Below are 18,820 nucleotides of genomic sequence, written 5' to 3' on the forward strand. Positions count from 1 at the left end.
GCATGGTAGCCATGGGACCAGATCGAGAAAGACCACTGGGATTTCAATGCAGAGACCAGAGAGATGCAGTCCCAGGCACAGACACCACAACACAAAATGTGTGGACGCTGCCAACTGTGGAGTCTATTCAAGCTGCGCTGTGCAGTTCCTTTGTCTGAAGCTTCATGACAAGGAAAAGAACAAGAATTCCTTGATTTGCACTGGATGTTCCTCACAGAAAAAACAAACACACACCATGGATAGCCTAATAAGTTATTATTTTTTCTTTTCTCTCTGTCTGGCTCTGGCTCTGTGCAGTACTGGAGCATACATTCAGGGCTAGGGGACTAAAGGTGAAATAAAGCCATCCTACCCCAGGGGTGCAGCCCAGCCTGGTGCCTGGTGCTGGCAGCAACCTGCAGCTTCCAGGTGCAGGGCAGGTTCTGCGGCATCATGACTAAGGGTTGAGTCAGCTCTGTACACCTGAGGGGGGGGGGGCGGGGGGCGGGGGGGCAGGTAGGGGTGGGAGGCGGCTCCACCCATCACTGCTCCTCAGGGTGAGATCCATCTATCTTTCCTAGGAAGAGAGAGAGAGAGAGAGAGAGAGAGAGAGAGAGAGAGAGAGAGAGAGAGAGAGAGAGAGAGAGAGAGAGAGAGAGAGAGCACAGTGTTCAGGGTCTTGCGGGCCCTTTGAGGGGAGGAGGATCCAAGCTTCAGGGTACACTCCTGTAATCTCAGCCCACACTTCAGGAAGTACCACACCTTTTTGTGTGTGTGTTATTTTTTAAGTAGACAGTGTTATGGATTTTTTGGCACAAGTATACATGCTCTGTGATTTGTGAGCCTGTTAGGCTCACAATGTCATGAGACATTTTGTTGGTTCCAGTTTAGGGTGATTATGAAGAAATCTGCTGTTATTGGACCGGCTTTTGTGTGGACTTAAGGTTTTAGTTCTCTGGGATTGAATTTACTAGGTCATCAATATGTGAATACAAGTTGCAAACGGCTTCTCAAAGTGACTTTGTTTTCCTACCAGCTGGCTGGCCAGCACTTAGTATTGACAACTGTTTGCTTTCTGGGCATTGTGCATAGTTTTGGTCTACTATAAAGAGTGCTCCAATAAATACCATGTATATGATTTATTAGGCATAAAACAGACATATTTTGTTTTTATGCTGGAGATAAGGCCTAAACTCAGAATCTTCCAACCCTGTTTGACTTGCTTGCTCATGCCTGGTATTCTACCACTTAAGTCAGGTTTCCAGCCTGGCTTTTTTGCTGGTTAATTGAACACGGAGTCTTGTGTACTTTTTCTGCACTAGCTGGCTTCAAACCTTGATCCTTCAGATCTCAGCCTCTTGAATAACCAGGATTACCAGTGCCAGTCTGGCTTGAGATATATTTTACAACTAGACTATCAATGGGCTAAAGGGTGTGCAAGGTTGATTCTGATTTTGCCCAGCTGCCTCTGGGTAATGGTACCAGTTGGCCCACCCACCAATTAGCTCTGGCGTGCCTGTCTTGCCACACCCTGAACCATAGTGGGTTATTCTATTGCAGTGCACGTTTTTACCTGTTCATTTGTTTTTCTTTCAAGAGGTAAACTTCCGGGCTTAAGTGATGCTCCTGCCACAACCCCTAGAGCAGCTGGTATGGCAGATATGGACCACCCCATGAAGCTTGAACGCAGGGCCTGTGTGTGTGTGTGTGTGTGTGTGTGTGTGTGTGTGTGTGTGTGTGTGTGTGTGTGTGTGTGTGTGTGTGTGTGTTTGCCTCTCCTGAGGCTTAAACTCAGCTGTCTCGGAGCTTTTCACTCAAATTTGGCCTTGAGCCATAGCTCCACTTTGGCCTTTTTGCTGGTTAATTGGAGTCTCTCATACTTTTCTGCCTGGGCTGGATTTGAACCATGACCCTCAGATCTCAGTCCCCTGAGTAGCTAGGATTACAGTTGTGAGCCACTGGTGGCCAGCTGGCACCTGGGAACTTAACAGAAATGCAGGTCTCAAGGGAAGGGATGATGTTGCTCCAAAAGAAATGTATATTCTTTAGACAGGTGCTGGTGGCTCACACCTGTAATCCTAGCCACTCAGGAGACTGAGATCTGTGGATGGCAGCTCTAAGCCAGCTGGGCAAGAAAGATGGTAAGACTCACATCTCCAATCAATCAACAGAAAAAAAAGCCAGATGTGGTACTGTGGCCCAAGTGATGGAGCACCAGCCTTGAGCAAAAGGAGCTTAGGGACAGCGCCCAGGTTCAGGGTTCAAGGCCCAGGCCTGGCAAAAGAGAAAAAGAAGTATTCTTTACCTGTTTACCTGACTTAGGTAACTAACACCTCTGTACATGACCTTTATAATAACAAGTCAAGAAAGAAAGAAATGCAGATCCTCGGTGGTCATCTTCTACCAGGTCTTCCCGAGATGCCGCTGCCGGCTGGGCTTGCGTGGGTCCGGGGGGCTGCGAAGGTGTGCACCTGCGGAGGTGAGCGCCCCGCGGAGGCCCAGAGGCCCCGCAGGTAAAAGCTAAGCAGCCAGCAGCACCCACAGGTGAAGGCTGGGAAGGTTCTCTCTCCTGGCTCCACCTCCCCCAGTAAAGCCCGCCCACCAAGCTCGCTGATTGGTAAGCATCTCACACGGACATTCGCCATTCACCCAATCGCGGACAGGACAGCACAAACCGAGAGAGGCGGGTTCCCACGTGCGGGCATCTGTGCGCCTATTGGCTGCAGGTCACGCCGCGGCCTGGCGGGGGGTGGACACCGCGCGTGCGCACAGGCGAAGCGCGTCCTTGGCGGCGGTTGAAAGATGGCGACTGTTACTGAGCTGAAGACCGGTGAGTGGTAACGGACGGCTGGGCGGCGGGACGAGCGGGACGAGCGGGAGCTTCCACCCGTGAGGCCGGGACGGAGGAGCTCGCGGGGCCGAGGGGCGCAGGGGTCGAGGCAGGGCCGCGTGCGGACGCCGGGCGGGGCCGGGCCGGGGGCAGCGGGGCCTTTCCCCCCTTCCCCTTCCCCTTCCCCTTCCCTTCCCCTACCTTTTCCCTTTCCCTTTCCTTTCCCTTTCCCTTCCTTTTCCCTTTCCCTTCACGTCTTTTTTCCCTTTCCGTTTGCGCCGGTCCTGGGGCTTGAACCCACGACCTGGGCCTTGTCCCTGCGCTTCCCCCCCCCCCCCAGGCTGGTGCTCCACCACTTGAGCCACAGCTCCACTTCTGGCTTTTGTTGTTGTTGTTGTATTTGGTAGTTAATTGTAGATGAGTCTCACCTGCCCAGATTAGCTTCGAACCCTGATCCTCACCACCAAGCCCCTCACCACCGCCCCCCCTCCCCCTCCTGGGCAGCTAGGGTCGCAGGTGTGAACCACACCAGCCTAAGACGTGTTTTCTGAGGACGGTCTCTGTGCACTCAGCATCACCGCAGGGGCTGCAGGGCCTGGCGGTTAGGGTGGCCCTGTGCAGGTAACCGTGTGATGACTGTCTGTACAGCGGAGTTCTCAAAGAAGACCTTTGAGTCCAAAACCAATTAAAAAAAAAAAAAAAAAACTTACTTCCTGACCCCTGACGTTGGATTTATGAGCATTTTACCTTTTGAAAGCATCTCTTCCGTTCCTCTGGCTTTCCATTCCTCTGGCTTGCTCTGAGCAGTAGAAGTCATTTTGGGGAAGGCGACTGAGGCATAGGTTGTTAACACCCTTTCCCCCCCTCCCCAAGACAGTGAAGGAAATGTGGGTTTGCTCCTTGCAGCCTCCTTACTCCTCTGGCAGGTTTGAGGCCGTGTCCTGTACTGCGGAGTGCTTGGAAGGGATTCTTGCCAGTGTGTGTAGGGGGGCCGGGTGGGAGGAGGATATCTTTCCATCTTAACTTCCAAAGATGGAGTTAGAGAACAGGGGGTTCAGTTATGGTCCAAGAACTATGATAAGGCTCTGCTTTCCTTTTATGGGCCTGTTACAAAGACTGCCTCATGGCTGTGTTTAACGTTACCTGAAAAAAGGTTGAGGGGATGCTTTCAAAACAGAGGGCGCTATTAAGATAAAAACTCACGAATCACTCGTTATTTATTAAAGCTTAAAAATGTTGATGTTGCTGGGCACTGACATCTGTAATCCTAGCTACGCAGGAGGCTGAGATCTGAGAATCATCGTTTGAAGCCAGCCTGGGCAAGAAAGTCTGTGAGACTCTTATCTCCAATAAACCACTCAGAAAACTGGAAGTGGCGCTGTGGCTCAAGTGGTAGAGCGCTCACCTTGAGCTGAAGAGCTGAGGGACAGCGCCCAGGCCCAGGGTTCAAGCCCCACCACTGATCAACAACAACAACAACAACAACAACAACAAAAACTCTGCTGTCGTAAAGGGTTAACTCACAATTGTCTTAAAGCAAAACTGCTAACACATCTGTCAGAATGGACCATTCCTAAGGAGTAGCTATTGGAGCTTTTGATAACATGACATTCCTTTCTTTTATGGAATGTAGTTGTTTGCTTCAGTCATCTCTGTGGACCAGAGGTCAGTGGGGATGGCAGAATCCTTCTGCAGTGATAAGCCCTTCGGGAAATGTTTAGGAGCGTTGGGAGCAAGCTCAGGCCCCAGCAAGCTAACAGTAATTCCATTCTCCTGCTTTGACTCATCGAAGGATATGTACCAGACTGCAGCCCCTGAGAGTAAAGATGCTCACATAGATTGGGGGTACATTGTTGTAAATTGCGAACTTAATTTTTTTCTTTTTTTTACCAGTGTGGTTTGTGATAGTTAAGGTGACAGTGTTTAGATAGAGCTCCATTTGTGCCACATCCCTTGTAAGCATCTTTAGAGTATGCCCAAGTCAGACAAAATGTATTCTGTAACAAAGCATTAACATTTTATGTTTAACAGTGTTAAAGGACACCTTGGAAAAGAGAGGGGTGCTAGGATACTTAAAGGCGAGGATCCGAGCTGAAGTTTTCCATGCTCTGGATGATGACCAAGAACCCCGGCCGTCCTTGTCTCATGAGAACCTTCTCATTAATGAACTCATTCGGGAGTACCTGGATTTCAACAAGTATAAGTACACAGAATCCGTGCTCATGGCAGGTGAGTGACACTCCTTTGTTACCCGGGACAGACTCTCAGAGCCCGTTAGCAGGAATCTCATTTCATAAGATTTGCTGTCACCTTGGCACGTGGAACAGGAGAGTGCCATGGGCTCGTTCCATAGCTTCAGCAAGTTTGAAAGCTTATGCAGTGGGAGAAACGAACTTTGCCTTTAGATCTTCACTTTGCAGCGCTGTGTTTTTGTAGTGTAAGGACTTGAATGTCAGATTCGGCTTTCCTCAGCTGGGTCTAGGCAGCTTTATGATTCCACAATCGCACAGGACAGGAAGCTGAGGGTGCCATCAGCTGTGTGCTGTGGGCTTTTTCAGTGAAACATAGCGGTAATGATTGAGTTGCACAATAATGTTTGACTTTGTGTGTGTGTGCTGGTACTGTGGCTTGAACTAAGGGTCTCACGCGCTTACTTGACTTCTTCACTCACTGCTGCTAGCACTCTACCACTTGAGCCACACCTCCACTTCCAGCTTTTTTTGCTTTTTGTTGGGTAATTGGAAATAAGTCTCACAGATTTGTCTGCCTGGTCTGGCTTCAAATCAGGATCCTATTTTATATGTCAGCCTCTCAAGTAGCTAGGATTACAGATGTGAGCCCCCAGTGCCTGGAAAGTGTTTTGGCTTTTTAAAAAGAGTGAGGTACAATTTGCACAAAACAAAATGGAGGAAGTGGCGCTGTAGCTCAAGTGGTAGAGCGCTCGCCTTGAGCTGAAGAGCTGAGGGACAGCGCCCAGGCCGAGTTCAAGCCCCACGACCGACAAAAAAAAAACAAAAACAAAAACAAAAACAAAATGGACCTTAGGATAGTTGTGTGGATTTGGTCGAACATGTTCAGCCGTGTAACCACCAGTCACAGTTGAGCCATTGCACATTCTGTGCCCTCACAAAACTCTCTCTCTCATGCCCTTGTGATCAGCCTCTTCCCCAGTCCTGGCTCCTGCGGCCCCTGGCCTACTGTTGCCACATTTGCCTTTGCCAGGGTGTCATGGAAATGGAACCATGCACCAAATAGCCCCTGACTCTTCTCCTTAACTGCACACTTGTGATTCAGTCGTGTTGGATTTCACACCTGTGAAAAGCATCGTCACAGGGAAAGGCTATGTGAGTGCCTGTTAGTGGGCTTGGTTGGTGGGGGGTTTTTTTTGGAGGGGAGGGGGCGGGGAATTGTGTGCTGGTACAGTGACTTGAACTCAGGGCCTCACACTCACTCATAGTTGGTGCTGTTATCACTTGAGCCCACACCCCCTTTTCCAGTCTTTGCTGGTTCATCAGAGAGGAAGTCTCACAGATTTGTCTGCTCAGGGTAGCTTGAGGTTAGAAGCCAGTCCAGGTTAGAAACTCTGTGAAACACTCGTATCTCCAGTTAACCATCAAAAAGTTAGAAGTGGAGCTGTGGCTCAAGTGATAGAGCACCAGACTTGAGTGATAAAAACAAGTGAAGATCTTGAGAAGGTCTTGAGTTCAAGCTCTAGTACCATACCAGAACAGGCAAACAAATAACAATTGAGGACTTAGAGAGACAATATATCTTGGGTCGTATGAGTTTATGCATTTAACAAAATTTGACGTCATAAAAGTGCATGCAGGGGATCTGTCGTCATTCCCAGGTCTGAAAAATATGTGTGCCTGGAAGAAAGGTTCTGAGCAGAATCGTATTTGCTTTCTACATGAACAGACTCAGTATTTTTATGATTTTTTTTTCCTCCCAGAATCTGGTCAACCTGTAGTTCCATTGGACAGACAATTTCTCATCCGCGAACTAAATGCCTTTGAAGAATCAAAGGATAACACAATGTAAGAAGTTGGGATAAATGCAGGTTTTCAGATGTTGTGTATTGGAGCCACAGTTGCATGGTGGCAGTTTTCTTTCTTGTCCATCAAGCGGATATTTAAGCTCTCGTGTGTGTCAAGCCTGGTACCCCATCCCAGGTGAGCAGCAGTAAGTCACACCAGTTCTATTCACTGCAATCCAGGGTCCTCTGACTTGAGACTTCCATCCTTGTGTTGCGGGGCAGGAGGAGGAGTGGGAACCCCGGCCTCCAGTATGCTATGCGGCTGCTCCACCACTGGGCTGTGCGCCCAGCCCTCTAGCTCTTTCTAAGGGAAACTCCTCTTGTGCATGCACTCTCTCCCTCTCTCCCTCCATCTCTCCTTCTCTCCTTCTCTCCATCTCTCCCTCTCTCCCTCCATCTCTCCATCTCTCCTTCTCTCCCTCTCTCCCTCCTTCCCTCTGTCCCTTTCTGTCCCTCGCTTTCCCTCTCTTTCCCTATCCCTCCAACCCTCCCTCCCTCCATCTCTTCCCCCATCTCTCTCCTCTCCCCCTCCTTTCTCCCCTCTTTCCTCTGTCTGCTATCTATTTCCTCTCCTTTCCATCTCTCCTTCTTTCCCTCTGTCCCTCTCTTTCCCTCTCTCTTCCCCTATCTCTCCCTCCCTCCATCTCTCTCTTTCCCTCTGTCTCATTCTTTTTCTTCCTCTTTTGTGCCCCTGCTGAGGCTTGAACTTGGGGTCTGGGTGCTGTCCCCTAACGTTTTTCTCAAGGCTAGTGCTCTACCATTAGAGCCATAGCTCCACTTTCAGCTTTTTGGTGGTGACTTGTAGAGAATCTCCCAGACTTTCCTCCCTGTTCTGACTTCCGTGATCCTCAGATCTCAGTCCTGAGTTGCTGTGATTACAGATAGGAGCCATTGGCACTTGGCTTCCTCTTGGCTTCTTAATCCTGTTCCTCAAGGTCTTGCCCTTTCAGTAGTTTTCTTCTTACTTAACTCTTCCCCCCACTGCTTCCTCCATGTCACCTTTGGAGTCTGTCTCGCCTTTGCCCTTTCTGTGTCTGAGACTCGTCACTGTTTCCCCTGAAGTCCCTTGAAGGCCTGAGGACAGCCATCAGAGCAGCCTCACTCGCAAGAGGCTTCTTGAAGAATTTGACTTCATTGGATGCTCTCTTCTTCCACTGTGTGTGTTGTGCAGCAGAGTGTTTTCACTGGTAGGCACTCTGTACAGGTTCTCTTCTGGGATGACCTGCCACCCTGCCTGGTGCGCTGTGCCACCTCCAGTACCCATACCCAGAGTGGACTCTGTATTGATTTCAGAGCATCCTTGGGGCAGAATGCTTCCTCTCAGGGCTCCTCATGGCCCTGTCTCCCTGTCTCTGGATACCCTCACTCCTCAGAAGTCCTGTAAGCCAAGGGCATGCCCCATTCTGTCCTCATTTTCCTTCTTGTCCTCCTCCCTCCTGCTCTGAGTCCTCGAGTCTTTAGTCAGCACATGAGTGGCTGCTTTAAACCTGACCTCTTCTGGTGTGGAAGCGTCATGTCTGCTCAGCTGCGTCTGGAGTGCACGGTTGCGTTTGTCTCCTCATACCTTCCCATGGCTGTTCTTGTAAACCAGCCAGGCCTGACCAGTCTCCACTGCTCTCTGTTCTCAACCAGTCCCCTTCACAGGTCCCACTCACCTCTGCGCCCGCTGCATGTTCACATGCCTCCTGACCATTCCTTTGTGTCCAGTACCTGTCTTATCCCTTACCTCTTTGCCTGTCCTCTGTGGTCCTGGGGATTACACTCAGGGCGTGGGCACTGTCCCTGAGCCTCTTTGTGCTCAAGGCTAGTGTGCTACTACTTGAGCCATAGTGCCACCTCTGGCTTTTTCTGAGTCTTACAGACTTTCCTTCCCAGGCTGGCTTTGAACTGTGATTCTCAAATCTGAGCCTCCTGAGTAGCTAGGATAACAGGCATGAGCCACTGGCACCTGGCTTATGGTATTTTGGGGTTTTTTTTGAAAACATGAAGTCACTTCCCATTTCATATGTGACAAGTCCTTATTTCGTAGCCAGGAGCTTCGGACCCAATCCTTCTATCCCTGTCATTGGATCTGCCCCTCCTCCGTCTTCCTCATGCTTCGAGGAACCTTGTAGTTGTATTCTCCGCCCAGCTTTGGTGGGAGCGCCCTTATCTTGCTCAGGTTCACATACAAAGTTGATGGAGAAGCCTCTGTCCTTTATGGCTTTTTAAAAATCTTAACCCTTCGAGTTTCTGTGCCTCTGTGAGATCCAACATTTGCTTCCCATCTAACCAGGTTACATGTGGAGTTTCTGTTCGTTTGTTCTCATACTAGACAGCAATCTTAAATGAGCCCGTGAAAACTAAACATGATGGTGCATACCTGTAATCCTAGCCTGGAGAGGCCGAGACAGGAGGACCAAAAGTTCCACGCCAGCCTGAAGCTCGGTCTTCTTTATGCTTCAGAGTAGCTGGGATGACCACTGTAAAACATCATGCCCAGATTTTTGTTGGTTGAGATGGGGTCTCTTAAACTGTTTGCCCAGGCTGGCTGCAACCTGCCATCTTTCTGATTTTTGCCTCCTGAGCACCAAGGAGTTACGGGTTCGAGCCACTGCACCTGGCCTAAAGTAGCTTTTAAAAGATTATTCCCCAATCTTATATAGGTAAAATGTATCTGCCATTTAAGATATGCCAGGCACAGCACTGACCACTTGGCGTTTATGAACTCATTCCTGCATAACCACCTTGCGACACGGATCGCGCTTCTCCCCATTTATAGAGCAGGGAGGTTTATGAGGCTCTTGCTCGGATCCCACAGCTGGCAAGTGCAAGGCAGGGCTTGAGCGCAGGCGCCGGGCTCGTGCGGCAGTGCGCGGTGAACGCCTGCATCAGCTTGGGTTTTACAAGCTGAATTCCTATGAATTGACTGAAACTTTATTTCACTTGTTAATGTCTTTTGTCTGGGTTTTAAAATCTATTTTATCCATATTTGGATAATCTTGACTCTTTAGGTCTAGTGAACGACGTGGCTATTAAGTGTCATAGCTTACCGAATGTTAGTGATTGATTTGATTTTTTTGGTGGGGTTGGAGGGTGGCGGTTACTGGGGATTCAGTTCAGGCCTTTGTGCTTGCTAGGCAAGGACTGTCTTTATCACTGGAGCCGCACTCCTAGGCCTTTTGTGCTTCATTTGTCTGGGCCAGCATGAGACTTGACCTCAACCCCTGCCTTCACCTCTTCTGGGATTACTAGCATGCATCTCATGCCTGGCAGGCTTGCCTCTCAAAGGAAATGTTGTTCATGTGAAGCTAACGGCTTTTTTGTTTTCTCCCTGCTGTAGACCTCTTCTGTATGGAATTTTAGGTCATTTCTTGCATGGCCCTAAGGATGGCGCCCACCATGCATTTGTGAGCGAGCCCTCGCGGCAGCCTCCCAGGCCACCTGTTGGCAGGCAGTCCAGTGGAAGAAGGCAGCCGGGTATGAGTTCCCTGCGCTTCTGCCCTCAACCTCAGCTTTGTCCTCACAGTTCCTCCTGAGCTTTTAGGTCAGAGTTTTAGTCTGCTTACATCTAGTGTAGTCAGCTCAGCAGACTTAGTCTTGAGAAAACAAAATGCTTTTTTGGACAGAACGTCTCAGAGGGTGGGGGGAATTCTTTGATATTATCTCTATTCTGGATGATTGAGGACCTGATTTCCACATACCACGTGCCATCCTGGGAATGGCACAGCTCCTAAGCATGGTGCACAGGTAGTTCTAATCAGGTGGCCAGTGTTTCCTCCCCAAGACAGCAGCAGCAGGTGGGAGTGCTGAGCGAGGCAGAGAGCCATGGCTGTTTTCCAGGCTCAGGCAGGTGTCCTGCGCTCACCGCTCACCGTTTGCAGCGCCTCGGGTGATGATCGGGCTGGCTGGTTGTAGCTCAGTCTGTCCTCTGTGTGGAGTTACTAGCCGCTTACCACAGCAGTGTCGCTCCAGCGTCACGCTGGACTACTGAAATGCCCGCAGGGTAGTGGCGTCGATCTCTAAACTGCTGTGACCACGACGGACCCTGTCACACGTTTGCTGTCTGCTGTGACCGCCTATGGACACTGGTTGCAGCTTCCCGGGGACTTCTGGCCGTAGCTTAGAACTCCAGGCCCGCTGGAGCTCGGGCGCTGCGCTCCCTCCTGCCTGCTGAGTCACAGCCGGGACTAAGAGGGTGTGGCGCATTGCGGGCCTGGCAGATGGCAGTCAGCAGAACCAGCTCCTCAGTGGCTGTTCCTGTGTCTTCCAGTTAGGACTGTAGGGAACTTTCCAGGAACTGGTGTGGAATTGACACTAGTGCCTAGGGCCTTGTGGCAAATACAGTGCGGAGGGAGGCGTTGATGTGCAAGTACATGGACCTGAGGCCTCTTTAACCTCATCCTCTGTGCCCCCCCCCCCGTCTCTGCAGCCCATCCCCTCCCAGCCCCTTTTCTCCCTTCCCTTCACCCCTCCTCTCCCGTCAAGCACCCCCCGCCCTCCCCCCAGCACCCTGCCAGGTATCACTTGGTACTTGATCCTAGGCGTGCTGTGTACTTGGGCAGTGCTGGGGCTGGGCCTCGGCCTTGCTGTCTGCAGGCGCTCTCCTGTGCCACGCTCCAGCCCCAGTGTGTGGCTGCCTGGTAGCGTTGCACGGTGTAGCCTGCCGCTGTGCTGCTGTGCAGACTCTGGGCTATGGTGTTAGGTTTGGTGGCGCGGTGGTGCGCCTCTGTGAGTCTGTTTTTGTGACTGCGCAGCTGCGGAGTTCTGCCGTGGGAGCCAAGGCGTCGGGATGCGTCACCATTGCCCCGGCCGCTCGCAGCTCCCACCTCTGCCTCCTCTGGCCCTGCCTGGACCTTTATTGGCAGGTTGTGGGCTTTTCAGAACATTTCCCACAATCCCCTGAAGTTTCACCATTTTGGCAGGACGATGTAGACGGCCCCTCTCTTTATAACCACAAGAGGGTGCTGCTGTTGGAAGGTTTGTGGTTTAAAGGAGCCCAACTCACCTGCCGACTGAGCATCCATCCTTCCCTCATAGGAGAGAGGTCTGTCCCCTTAGACACAGCTGAGTCCAGCTCGCAGTTCCAGGAATCATGGAGGAACACTGGAATCGCTGCAGCGACTTCCAGGGAGGAAGCCATCTGCCTTCCTCAGGCGTGGAGGAAATGAGTGTTTCTTTGCCATATCCAGTCATCGGCAGAATTCAGCCAGTGCTCCCCAGCATACGCGTCCTGCCCCAGGCGTGCAGGGCGCACAGACTGCCTGCTCTTCTTCCCTGGTAAGTGCTAACCTCCTTTCTCCTCTTCGCAGATGACCGCCTGAGAAGGGAGCCGGGGACTGGCACTGACCCCAATGCAGAGAAGCGATCATGAGCAACGCGGGGTACCGCACCTCTCCTCCCCACTGCGCACGCCCGCGTTTGCCTCCCATAGCCTCATGTTTCCCCGCGTTTGTGAATAAAGTTCACTGGATGTGGCCAAAAACCTCACTGTTCTTATGTGATGTTTTAAAGTATGTGAAAATGAATTTGAATTTCATACTTTGACTATTCTTCTAGCATATTCTACAGGTCTTTCTCCATAAGTTCTTCTACTACAATTACATGGATTTGTAAGCCAAGAGGCCAGGTGCCATTGGCTCAAGCCTGTCATCCTAGCTATTCAGGAGTCTGAGATCTGAGGATCACGAGTTGAAGCCGGCCTGTTCAGGAAAGTTTGTGAGACTCTTATCTCCAACAAACCACCAAGAAAGCTAGAAGTGATACCATGTCTTAAGTGGTAGAGCCCTTGCCCTGGGCAGAAGCAGCTTAGGGACAGAGCCCAGGCCCAGAGTTCAAGTTCCAGAGCTAGCACACACAACAGCAATGACAAAAAAAAAAAAAAAGAAAGAAGGAAAATTCATATTTTGCAAGAAAAAAACTTGGAAAAGAACATTAAATCCAGAAAAGCTCATTTGTTAGATTTTTTTTTTTTCAATTGAACACACTCTTCAGATAACCATAACTAGACTTAACCATTGAATTATACTTCAATGTTGAACCTCCAAACCGTGTTCTTTTTCTTAGGCCATTTTGGCTTCTGGAAGGTTTCATGACAAGGTAGAGGGGAGTAATTTTGGTGGTGGTGCTGTCTGAAACAAAGAGCTGACCTTGCTCCATGGGAATGCAGTCTAAGCCTGAAGAGGGCTGTGGAGAAGCCCATGGGCCTCTCCTCACATGGCTTGTGGGGCAGGCCCCACTCCGCAGGGCTCTGATAGACTTACTAAATAGCTGTTGTTTTTCTTGGGACAGAAGATAACAGTCCCTTGGGCTGGGAAGGTGGCTCAGTGGTAGAGTGCTTGCCTTGAATGCATGAGGCCCTGGGTTCAATTCCTCAGCACCACATAAGCAGAAAAAGTCGGAAGTGGCGCTGTGGCTCTAGTGGTAGAGTGTTAGCCTTGAGCTGAAGAGCTAAGGGACAGCACCCAGGTCCAGAGTTCAAGCCCCATAACTGACCAAAAAAAAAAAAAAAAGAAGATAACAGTCCCAGCTCCAAGTATTTTTTTTTTGGGGGGGGTGGTCCGGTTGTGGAGCCTGAACTTGGCCTGGGCACTGTCCCTCAGCTCTTCAGCTCAAGGCTAGCGCTCTACCACTTGAGCCACAGCACCACTTCCGGCTTTTTTCTTTTTGCTTATGTGGTGCTGAGGAATCCAACCCAGGGCCTCAGGCATGCAAGGCAAGCGCTCTACCACTGAGCCACCTTCCCAGCCCCATCCAAGTATTTTTTTGTGTGTGGTGGTCCTGAGGCTTGAACTCAAGGCTTCAGGCATAGACACCATTCTGAAGCTGCTTTTGCTCAAAGCTAGTGCACTACTACTTGACCCACAGCTCCACTTCCAGCATTTTTTATTTTATTTTATTTTTTTTGTTGGCCGTGGGCTTGAACTCGGCCTGGGCACTGTCCCTCAGCTCTTCAGCTCAAGGCGAGCGCTCTACCACTTGAGCTACAGCGCCACTTCCGGTTTTCTGGTGGTTTATTGGAGATAGGAGTCTCACGGTCTCTCCTGCCCGGGCTGGCTTTGAACCGCGAGCCTCAGATCTCAGCCTCCTGAGTAGCTAGGATGACAGGCTGCCCAGAAGGAGTGCCACTGCAAGGTCCAGGGCAGTGGGGGCCGAGTATTTTACTTCCTTTACCACATGGGCCTAGTGTTGCCTAGCTGTGGGGAGCGGAGGCTGTTGGACTAACAGGTGCCCCATGGTGCTGAGGCACCAAGTTGCCAAAACATCTGATTTTATGTTTAGTGAGTTGGGTCAGGGTTCAGCTCTCACAGCTAACCAAGGATTTGCATCTAAACACACCACATCAGCAATCCATAGTTCACCAGCCAAAACATTAGGGGAGACCCTGTTGGTGGCTTCTTCGCATCTTAGCAGAACACATTTCCAGTTTAAGTCTGTGATACCTGATTGCAGTAATGAGTTCCAGCATAGGACGTGTGGGAATAGAAATATCTGCATTCTCCCAGAGGACTTGGTTTACATCCAAGGGTACTGGCAGCACACACTGAGTTTACCTCAGGAATTGCAGCGATGCGAGACTGGGGTGAGAAGAGAACTTGAGGTCCTGATTGAAAACCATCAGCACGGAAGCCACACTAAGCTGTCACAAGTAGTCCCTGAAGGGTGCTTTTGTGTGTCTTCCCCTATTTGTGTGTGTGTGTGTGAGAGCGCATGCGTGTATGCATGCACACGCCCGTGCAATTTCCATCCTTGAGAATCAGCTTCCCTTTTGCAGGGTGTTCAGTTACTTCTTTAGGGGTGACGTGTGTCTCTCAGGGACAGTACTGCAACCGGGGACCATGTACAGCTCAGAAAAACAACACCGTGTATTTTTAAAACTCTCACTGTGAGATTTTTACCACTATGCACAAAGGAAAACTGTGTTCTTAGAAAGTTTGCTCTAGAAATTGCTAGATGTGGGGCTTGTGAGCAGAAACAATTTTTGTGCAGCTGTGCCAAGTTCTTGGGCTTAACCTCAGGCCCTGGGTGCTGTTCCTTAGCTTTTTTGTGTGTATGTGTGTGTAAATCTAATGTTCTACCACTTGAACCACAGCTCTACTTCAGGCTTTTTGGTGGTTAACTGGAAATAAAAGTCTTACAGACTTTCATTCCTGGGTTGGCTTCGAACTACTCAGCCTCCTGAGTAGCTAGGATTACAGATGCCAGCTGCCAGCGCCCATCTCGGAATCAATTTAGAAGGCAGTAGTTTAGGAAGATGTGCAGGCCAAGACACTTGAGCACCCCAGAAGGAAACACTATGGGCCAGTGTGTTCAGGAAGAGGTAGCCCAGAAGCCGCTGACTTCTCGTAAATGGCTGCTGGAAAGGCTGGACTAGATTGAAGAGAAAACCTGGCTTCGCTCAAACCTGGTAAGAACTAGGTCTGCAAGGTTTTTCGGAGACGCGGCACTGGGAATAGGCAAACTGAAGACTTGCAGGCCGGGACCCGGCTTTTGAAGATGATAGATTTACGCCTAGGATATATGGTTGCTTAGAACAAACTAATAGCTTTCTAATTATGTGCAAGAACCCATTTGTGTACAGCTCGCATGCCTGCCCGGTTATGTAAAGTCGGTATTTGTGCATGAGGCATTAACAGTTGTGAGAGCTGAAGGCCTTCGCACAATGCTTCCCAGACACTTGGTATTTGATTTTTGCAACAACCCTCATACAAGAATTATGGTATCTTAATGATTCTTTTAAATCAAAGTAGGGAGGTAAAACTTCCTTCTTAAAATAGATTTTTTTTTTTTTAAGAGCAGGTTCCCTGCACTAAAACTAAATTGATAGTCAGGCACCAGTGGCTCACCCTTGTAATCCTCGCTACTCAGGAGGCTGAGATCTGAAAGATCATGGTTTGAAGTCAGCCGTGTCAGAAAAGTCTATGAGACTTTACTTCCAATAAACCAGCAAAAGAGCTGGCCTACAGGTGTGGCCCAAGTGGTAGAGCATTGGCTATGAACAAGAAAGCTGAGCAAGAGCCGGGCACTGGTGGCTCGCACCTATAATCCTAGCTACTCAGGAGGCTGAGATCTGAGGATCACGGTTCAAAGCCAGTCCAGGCAGGAAAGTCCGTGAGACTCTTATCTCCAATTAGCCACCAGAAAACTGGAAGTGGGTCTGTGGCTCAAGCGGTAGAGCACTAGCCTTAAGCTGAAGAGTTCAGGGACAGAGCCCCACAATTTGGGGAATACCTTTTTGTGAAATCCTGAGTGGCTGAAATCAGTTCGCAGTCAACATTTTTCATTTAGTGATAAGTTTTTTCCTTTGTTTTTTTTTCAGACGAGGTCTCACTATGCAGTCCAGGCTGGCCTTGAACTCATGATCCTCCTCCCTCTACCTCCCAAATGTTGGGATTACAGGTATGCACAACCATACCCGGTTCAGCTGTGTGCCTTTAAGGGTCCTTCCAGTCTTCATGTCTTGATACCTCATTTCCTTTTAGTATTGACCATTTCATCCTTTTCCCTTCACCTACTGGATGACTTCCTGGGGGCTCCCATTGGGGGGTGATTGTGAATAAAGCCACATTTATTTACCTTTTGGGGGGGAGGGGGTCTGGACATAATTCTTCACCTTTTTTGAGTAAATCCCTAAGATAGATGATTTGCGGGATTGTCTAGTAAGAGTGTGTTTGGTTTTATATAAACAAGAGAAACTCTAAGACTATTTTTCCTGAGAATTTTTGGGCCTTTCCCCATAGAGATGGAGAATGTATCATTGTGGGAGCGGGGAGCTGGGACAGGTGCATGGGGAAACCCAGATGACCAGGCCCTCCTGCGCAGGCGCAGGCGCTGGAGCTCAGCTGCTCATGGTGGGGAGACCCCCCCTCCTCCACAGGGAGCCCCATGGACTTGTCACATCACGAAATTCCCGAGGTGCACTCAAGTCACTGTAGCTGGGGCCTTTGTTTTGAAGACATTAGCAAATAAAAAGCTAATTGAGTTAAAAAAGGAAGAAACGAGCTGGTCGCCAGTGGCTCACACCTGTAATTCTACCTACTCAGGAGGCTGAGATCTGAGGGCCACAGTTCAAAGTCAGTCCAGGCAGGAAAGTCTGTGAGACTCTTATCTCCAATTAACCACCAGAAAACTGGAAGTGGCGCTGTGGCTCAAGTGGTAGAGCGCTAGCCTTGAGCTGAAGAGCTGAGGGACAGCCCGCAGGCCCTGAATTCAAGCCTCACAATGGACAAAAAGAAAAAAAAGAAGCAAGTGGAGCTGTGGCTAAAGTGCTAAAGCACTACCCTTGAGCAAAAAAACCTGAAAAACAGTACCTAGGCCCCAAGTGCAAGCCTTAGGACTCCCCTCCCCCCAAACACACACACACACACACACACACACACACACACACACACAGAAATATCCCCTTTGCCATCTTGATTCATGAGTTCATGGAAAATCCCGCTTCCAGCCCCTCTCAGCAAAGAATGCCAAGGAAAGTAAGGACAGCATTCAGTCATTTTTAGAGTAGCTTCTCTCCTTCCCTCTTAAAATAACTGACCTTTTTAGCCATGAGAAACAAGACAGAGACATCTGATTTAATTCAAGGAACAATGCACCTCCGAGATCCAAGCGCCTGAATCCTGGGCTTGTGGAGATATTTATTGAGTCACTTAAGTGAACATACCGTCCCTGGGTACAGGACAGCATGCCAGGAAGGTATGAAATCATCTATGTAAGGCCTCAACGCCGGTCTCACAGCCCAGCAGGGCCACCGGGGCAGACTAGGGCACAGGGCCTGGGCGCTGCTTTTCCTTGAGAATAATGAGGACAGAGGTTGCTTGGCTGGTGCTTAGTAGATCGCCAAATCCCAGATGCCCACGTGGAGCTCAGTGGTAGAGCACTTGCTCAGTAAAAGAGCAAGGTTCTGGGCTGGGAAGGTGGCTTAGTGATAGAGTGCTTGCCTCCCATGCATAAGGCCCTGGGTTCGATTCCTCAGTACCACATAAACAGAAAAAGCTGGAAGGGGTGGTGTGGTTCAAGTGGTAAAGAGCTAGCCTTGAGCTTAAATTGCTGAGGGACAGCACTCAGACCCAGAGTTCTAGCCCCACGACCAACAATAAAAAAAAAAAAAAGTAAGGTTCTGGGTTCATATCCTACCCCAAACCTGCTGTTTTACAAATCACCTTGCTACTCAGCCAGGTGGTTTGATTTCTCCAAACCTAGAATGGCAATGGTAGAATGGGGGGCTAGAGTTGGCAGGAGCAAATGGCATAGCAGTATTACAGGACTGGGTGAGAAAAATACAGGAGACTTAAGTGGGAGCCTCCTGGTCTTGGTAACACAGTGATGCAGCAGCTACAATGTTTTCCTACACAATCAGGGCAAGCCTGGGGACGCAGCTCTGCTGGGACCACGGGCAAAGCGGGGCTTCCTTCTGGCTCCATCCCGTCTGCTCCGGGACAGAACTGGGATGATGGGCCCCGTCTTCCCCCTTCCCTTCTTCCTCTGCGGAGCGCAGGCTGGGACCGTTTCCACTCCTTTTACAGTGCAGATGCTTACGGCTTGTCAGGCAGCCCATTCATCACACCGCCAAGAGCTTCACCCCTGACCCCCACCCCCAGCCAGGCCGTCCTGGCTCTGACAGCCCCCTATGGCCAGGGGCAGGGCTGCGTGGGGCAGGGATGGATGTCTGCAGAGGTAAGCACCAGGTGGGCTTGGAGTTAGAGGTCAGAGGGGTCAAGAAATGGCTGCAGAGAGGACTGTGTGTGTGTGTGTGTGTGTAAGAGAGACAGAGACAGACAGACAGACACAGACAGAGACAGAGACAGAGAGATGTTAGGAGCTCTAGGCCTTCCCTCATGCCCCAGGATGGGCACAGGAGTTAGCACATGTCCCTCATGCATCTGATATCAGCTTAAGGATGGTTTCCCAGAACCCAGGAAGGGCTGGCAGCAGGTGGTGGCTCACGCCTGTCACCCTAGCTACTCAGGAGGCTGAGATCCAAGGACTGTGGTTTG

The 18,820-nt window shown here is 50.1% G+C and overlaps 1 protein-coding gene across 2 annotated transcripts; it reads left to right on the top strand.

The window, feature by feature from the left end:
• Positions 1 to 2,701: 2,701 nt before the first annotated feature.
• Positions 2,702 to 12,309, top strand: LOC138825602 (centrosomal protein 20-like). Of its 2 annotated transcripts, none has more exons than XM_070020279.1 (5): positions 2,702 to 2,809; positions 4,841 to 5,038; positions 6,762 to 6,846; positions 10,168 to 10,304; positions 12,137 to 12,309. In XM_070020279.1, the coding sequence occupies exons 1-5, from the start codon at positions 2,782 to 2,784 to the stop codon at positions 12,196 to 12,198; spliced, it is 510 nt and encodes a 169-aa protein (XP_069876380.1). In that variant the 5' UTR covers positions 2,702 to 2,781; the 3' UTR covers positions 12,199 to 12,309. The 2 variants fall into 2 exon arrangements, with proteins under 2 accessions (XP_069876380.1, XP_069876379.1); XM_070020278.1 differs by lacking the exon at positions 2,702 to 2,809 and adding an exon at positions 4,158 to 4,474.
• Positions 12,310 to 18,820: the final 6,511 nt, after the last annotated feature.

The sequence above is a fragment of the Dipodomys merriami genome, unplaced genomic scaffold, assembly GCF_024711535.1.
Source record: "Dipodomys merriami isolate MVZ:Mamm:240054 unplaced genomic scaffold, mDipMer1.0.p SCAF_138, whole genome shotgun sequence".
Taxonomy (NCBI): Eukaryota; Metazoa; Chordata; class Mammalia; order Rodentia; family Heteromyidae; genus Dipodomys; species Dipodomys merriami.